At 23.2% G+C, this 6,856-nt stretch overlaps 2 protein-coding genes across 2 annotated transcripts; one reads left to right on the top strand and one right to left on the bottom strand.

Moving 5' to 3' along the window:
• Positions 1-1,081: 1,081 nt before the first annotated feature.
• On the top strand, positions 1,082-3,752 carry DICPUDRAFT_100137 (uncharacterized protein; the record flags this gene model as incomplete). The annotated part of the gene is made up of 2 exons (XM_003294995.1): positions 1,082-1,144; positions 2,176-3,752. 2 exons carry the CDS (start codon positions 1,082-1,084, stop codon positions 3,712-3,714), a joined length of 1,602 nt encoding a protein of 533 aa, XP_003295043.1. The 3' UTR covers positions 3,715-3,752.
• Positions 3,753-5,894: 2,142 nt separating this feature from the next.
• On the bottom strand, positions 5,895-6,170 carry DICPUDRAFT_160171 (uncharacterized protein; the record flags this gene model as incomplete). The annotated part of the gene is made up of 1 exon (XM_003294994.1): positions 5,895-6,170. One exon carries the CDS (start codon positions 6,168-6,170, stop codon positions 5,895-5,897), a length of 276 nt encoding a protein of 91 aa, XP_003295042.1.
• Between the last annotated feature and the right edge of the window lie 686 nt (positions 6,171-6,856).

Raw genomic sequence — 6,856 nt, 5'->3', positions numbered from 1 at the left:
GTGTGTAATCTTATTTTTATTGTTATTATTTTGTTGTTGCAACTACTTTTTAATTTTAACATTTTTCAGGTATTTATATTAGATTTGAGTGGTGTTCCTCTATAGTATCATTATATTGATTTCTTGAATGATTATTTCCAATATCTCTTCAAACCATTTTAATATTTTATATTCGTACTTATTTGCTTGAAGCAGTGATTAAGTAATCTCTTTTTAATTATTTCTATAAACTATTTTTATATCGTTAGTTAATACTGAATATCTTTTGAAATCAATTTACCACGTTCTGTTATATAAGAAATAGTATTTATATTTACCTTTAATGATTCAAAGTTTGAATTATTAAAAACTTTACATTTATTAAAGTAACTAAGGAATTCTCATTTTTTTTGGATACATCTAATGTTAATTTAAATTATTTGCTGGGGTTGCAAGGATATTGTAATTATTATTATCTGTCTTTATTTATCATTATTAAAGATATTATTATGTTATAAAAAAAGTATTATTTGTATGGTATTTTTTTTTTTTTTTTTTTTGAAAGAAATTAAAATTTTTTTTTAAATTATTTTTTTTTTTTTTTTTGATTTTATTTGAATTTTTTATAATTATGTGAAGTGATGAAGATATTTTTCGAAACGTAATTTTTTTGATGGCAAAAATTTGTTTAGTTAATAATAATATCAATTTTTATTCTTTCTTCTATAAAATATAATTTTGTAAAGTTATTTATTTTTATTATTTTAATATAATAATTTAAATTAAAACAAAATAAAAATGCACTGATTATGACATTTGCCACTCTGTTATAACAACAAAAAAACAACTAAAATTTTCAATCTGAGATATTTGATTAGCCAGATGAGAGTTATTCATGTATGATGATTTAGTAGGTTCATTTTATAGATATTTTGATGAGGAATTAATCATAATTAATATCACCATATAGAACAAAGAGTTCTATAGACAAATCACAAAACTATAATATATAGTTTAAAAATATTCAGCTACTATTCATTCTGGGTTCAATAATTTATGAGTGATTATAATCAATTACCATTTTACAATTATATTTATTTATATGGATATAATTGTATATTATGTTGTAATTGAACATCTTATTGGCAAGAAAATATACATCACAGTGTGTTAATATTATATATCTATTTGAAATGTTAATATAAATAAATAAATAAAAATCAATATGATATTTATTAATATTATAAATTTTGATAGTGAGTGTGTGTATAATTTTATTTGTGAGCAGAGTGGGAAAGGTAGAGTGTGTTGAAATGTTATCAATACATTTTTGTGTTAATTGTGTGAAAATTTTAACCACACATGTACATAAAAAATAATAAAAAAAATAAATGTTTAATATAAATTGTATATACTAATTTGGATTCGAATAATTAACTTTTCCCCATTAATAATTTAAAATTAAAAAATTTTGCATAGTTTTATTTTTAAAAAAATTTAAGTTCAAAAAAAAAATTATGATAAATTGAAATAGATCCATAAGTGTTTTTTTAAAAGTTGGAAATAAAAAATATAAATTGTAATTATATATGGCAACCGCAATTTATAGCATCACCTTAATTGTTAATTCAAACAATATATAAATAAAAATTATAATAATTATTTTTAAGTCACTTAATACTGATAGAATCATTATTAAAATTAAAAAATTATAAATTTTAAAAAAGGAATAAATGGAGATGGTTATATTTTTAATAGCCTACTCTATGCATTTAAACATTAATTTTTTTAATTACCTATCCCCCACTTAACACAATTTAATAATTAATATTATTTTCTTTACCCCACCAAACACATATGTTTGTTAGTGATTGTTAACAATTAACACAAATAAATACCATGGGGTTAGTTTTGAAACAAGGAAAGATATATTTAGATTAGTGTTCTTTTTTATTTTTTTATTTATTTTTATTATTAAATTATTAAGTTTTGAAAATTTAAATAATTTAAATTATAATAATAAAAAAAAATTAAAAAAAATAAATACATTTGTTTTATTAATAAATATTAATTAAAAATAGTAAAGATGAATAATCAGACTCCTATATATAATCAGGCCTTTTTAATGTTTTCCGTCACTCTAATCTTTATTTTACTGAAAATAATGATTTTATTGGGTCTCTCAATTTTTTACAGTATTATAGAAGTTTAAATGTAAGATTAACCGACTCGAATCAACTAAATGTATTTTTAAAGCTAGTATTTTATTCACGTCAAGTTACAAAATTTACCATTGATTCAAACAGTGGTACCTCCGTTCTTTTTAATATTTTCTCGCCCTTCATCATAACACAGAATCTTACCTCTTTGAAATTAGCCTATATGGAGTATAACGTTCCAATTAAACCAGGAATGATCCCGAGTACTTTAAAAGAACTTACACTGCCACATGATTATAATCATCCGCTTCAAGAAACCTTTGCTATTACAAACGACTGTCTTAATTACATACCAGTTTTTCCTGAAAATGAATTAACTAAATTGTACATTACCAACTCATTTAATCAACCAATTTTTCAAAATGTCCTTCCAAAAACTTTAAAAGAACTAAAAATTGGTACTTCTTTCACCCAAGAATTGTATTTCGAAAGTATTCCAGACTCTGTTACTTTTCTTACTCTTGACTGCCCATATTATAATCATCAGTTTGCTCCAGGAATCCTTCCAAGAAATTTAATAAAGCTAAAGATTGGTAATAATGTTCCTTTATTGCCTGGTTCTTTACCAGAATCTCTTACTTATCTCAAACTATGCCGCCACTTTAACCAACCTATCACTGCTAATCTATTACCAAAAAATCTTAAAAAAATATCTTTTGGTTCTAGATTCCAAAGTAACTTTGTTCCATCTGAAAATATTCATACAATCCTTTTTGGTAACAGGATGCTTTGTGAACCACATAGCTTTACAGAAAACGTTAGAAGTGTAGTAGTTAAAAGCCACCGTCATAACGAATTACCATATACTATTAATGAACTAATCATTGTTGCCAAAAAACAAAAACATATAAGATTTCCAGTGAATCTTAATTATTTAGAACTAAATTGTCCCGACTCTTTCGAATTTCAAAAAGATCAGTTAAAACCACTCACTGGTCTAAAGCATCTTAGACTTTTAAGTGGTGATATAAAAATTCATGTTAACCAAATCCCAATATCTTTAATATCGCTCGATCTAGGTGGTTTAGTATCAAAAGATCCTCTAGACCTAAACCCATTGGTAAATCTAGAATACTTTAGTTTAGGTGGTGGACCTCCCCAAAATATTACATCTCCACCAACACTTCGTGCAATGAAATTTTATGGTGATGAAGTTGAAGAGTTTTCCAATACTATTTTTCCAGCATCACTTGAAATCCTTCAATTGCCACAATACCATGTCCAGCCTCTATCAAACTCGTGGCTTCCATCTTCATTGAAAATCCTTATCCATCCTGGTGATCCTGTTATTGCTGAAGATTATAGACGTCCAAATCTCATTAAATTTTATGTTGGTTATTTAAATGAATCCATCTTAATTTATGATAGAGCTTTTGTTGATGATAATCCTAATATTGTCCAATCATTTAAAAACAAACATAACGTAATCATTGAAGATTATTTAAATAAAAATCTACCATGCCAAATAAACAATAGATATAGTGAAAAATTTTATATGACAGATAACCAAAATTAAAATAAATAAAAACCTATTTAACTATTATTATAAAAATATTTTATGTGTAAATATATATGGGTATTGTATAAGGTTCTAAAAGAATTTGTATATATATGTAAATTTATGAGTATATGTATATGTGTATGTAAATGATTATTATCAGAATATGATAATAAAAAAAGGTAAATTTTTTTTTAAATCTAAAAATATTGTTTATTTATTTATTTTTTTTAATCTAATAAATAATATATTGTTTTTTTTTTTAATTTTTTTTAATTTTTTCTCGTTTTAAAGAAACTGATTAATTAATTAATCAATTAAAAAAATATGAATATATTGAAAAATAATAATAAAACAATTATTAAAATTAATTTTGTCAAGATTCTTTAATTGTAAACTAAATTATATATTTATTTTTTAATTTTTTTTTGTTTATTTAAACTGTGAGTCTATTTTTTTCATCCGTTTTGATTAATACTTTCTTGAAGTCATATTTCTTTTAGTTTTTATTTTTATGAGTTCAAGTTACTCTTTATTTATTTTGATTGTGATAGCTGATGGATATTCAATTAATTTTTCAATTTATTATTGTTGTTGTTATTATTATGTTGTTATTATTATTACTATTATTGATAAATTTTTACATTTTCATTATTTATTGATTATTATTTTTTTGGGGTTATATTTATTGTTTTATTTTATTCTTCATATATTAATAATAATTAAAAGATATGAAAAAACATAAAAATAATTTTTTTTTTTTTTTTTTTAATTTTTTAATATTTTTTTTATTTTTTCAAACGAAATCTGTTCGGTGGATCGTTCGGTTTTGCTTATTTTTTTTTTAAAAAAATAATTTTTTTTTCATTCTGCTGTCTTGCACTATTTCCGAAATAGTTTTATTAATAAAAAATATGTTTTTACTAAAAATTCATATAATATATACATTAAATTAGAATGTGTTTATTATTTGTTAAAAATCAAGAAAAAATATTCATACAGTATTTGAAATTTTACTCTTAATTTTATTATTGAAAGTAGATTAATGTTTTAATAAAAAGAGTCCACACAAAATGCTGTACATAGCAACGTGGTCTTTTTTTATAATATCCACTTTGATTAAAAAAAAATCCAACATTGGTAAAGTGAAATATAAATTATATTTTTATAGCTATAAAATTTGCATTACAAAAAGAAGTTTTTTTTTTTGGGGATTCACCCATAACAAAGATTTAATTTTTTTACAAAATATGACCCCTATCACATTCATATACCCAAATATTTGAAAATTTATATTACAAAAAAAAAACAAGGTGTTTTTATTTATCACGCAATAAAATCAAAAGAAGCAATTAATATTAAATATTTTTTCTGAATAAATTTTTTTTAAAAATTTTAAAAAAATTTTCGAAAAATAAATTTTTTTTTTTTTTTAAGTCAATTATGTGAATCATTTTGATTTTTTTTTTTTTTTTTGTAATTTTATTAAATATAAGGGGCGGGTCAGCGGATATTTATTTATTTATTATAAATAGATAAATAAATATCCGGAACATACCGATATTGCTGTATTTTTTTTTGATATATTTAATTCAAAAAGAAATAAAAATAAGATAAAAAATAAAACAATAACCCAAATTTTTTATAATTATGATAATTAAAGCAATAGTTGGATTTTTAATATGTTTTTATAAATTTTTTTTTTTTATTTTTTTTTTTTTATTGCTTTAAATTTTATTATTTGGTTGGGCAGATTTGCTGGGTGTGTCAACTAAAGTGTCCATGTGCAATGCATGCGTGTTCCACAACCCTAAAAAAAGAAAAAAAGAAAAAATCTTTAGGGCAGCATAGCATCCGAAAACTTTTAAACTAAGACCAATAAAAAAAATAAAAAAATTTATTTATAGTTTTATCCATTTTATTTATTTATTTAATTTAAATTTTTTGATGGGATTTGAAACAATTAAATTTTTTATTAAAAAACACAAAGTGTATGGGCTCAGTTGAGATACCCTAAAATTTTTTCAAAAGTTAGACGTTGTAATTGGGATGCATCACTGCATTTTGAGTATATTTTATACCAATCAATTCCTAAAAAGTTATCCCAAAGAATATTACTTGCAAGTATCTCTTTGAGAAGAACGGAAAAAGAGTACACATCAGTTTTCATTTAGATCTGCACGAGTTTGGCCATTTGGTTATGGTGCGATCCATCCTCTTCTACCTTTGCATGGGATTTGTTCTTTTGGGTCATTATTACGGCTGATACCAAAGTCCACAAACTTGATATGGTATTTGTTTTCTAAAATATTATATACCAAAATGTTAGTAGTAGAAATGTCAGCGTGAGTTACACCTATGGAATGCATGTATGCTAAGGCTTTAACGATTTTACGGAGAACGGAGAATAAAAAGTTTGGGTTTGGGTTGTTATTCAAGTAATTTTCTAAGGTCGTTCCATTGACCCATTCCATAATAGAATGAGTCTAGCTTGAGAATGCCGTAGGGTTCGGGGACAGATTGATGCGGGTTTAATAGTTTAAGATTGGCGATTTCGTTGTAAAACATGTCACTCTTGAAGTTCTTCAATTGATAACATTTACAGGCAACTTTCTTACCATTGTAATTACCATGGAAACCTGAGAAAAAAAACCAGCGCCACACAATTCACTAGATACACTGATTTGGCTTGGGTCAATTATTTTTGGTTCTTTTTCTATTTGTTGTTTTTCATCTCTAGGAGTATTAACGATTGTGAAGTAATCATCTTGATTATTGGCAAATATGGCATTTTTATAAAGCTTGTCAGGCCAAAGATTATTTAGTATTAAAACATATCAAGTATTGTGTAATATAAAAAACATCAAGTATAATGCATTAAAAATATCAAGGATTTTTTAGCGTTTAATTAAAATTCTAATTTTTAACTAAATGCTTAAAAATCTCTGATAAGTTTTAATGCAGCATACTTGATGTTTTTTATATTACACAATACTTGATATGTTTTAATACTAAATATTCTTTCATGCTTAATAAGTTCTCTTCCTATAATCTTTTTTTTTTTTTGATTGGGTAATAATAATAATTAATATATTTATATATTTTATTTTTGTATTTTAAATTATTTACTTGTCCTTTTTTTTTTTATGCATAAAAAATC

This window comes from Dictyostelium purpureum, assembly GCF_000190715.1.
Source record: "Dictyostelium purpureum unplaced genomic scaffold DICPUscaffold_707, whole genome shotgun sequence".
Classification (NCBI taxonomy): domain Eukaryota; phylum Evosea; class Eumycetozoa; order Dictyosteliales; family Dictyosteliaceae; genus Dictyostelium; species Dictyostelium purpureum.
The sequence above is the reverse complement of the archived record's forward strand: the minus strand, read 5'-3'. Positions and strand labels throughout refer to the sequence as shown.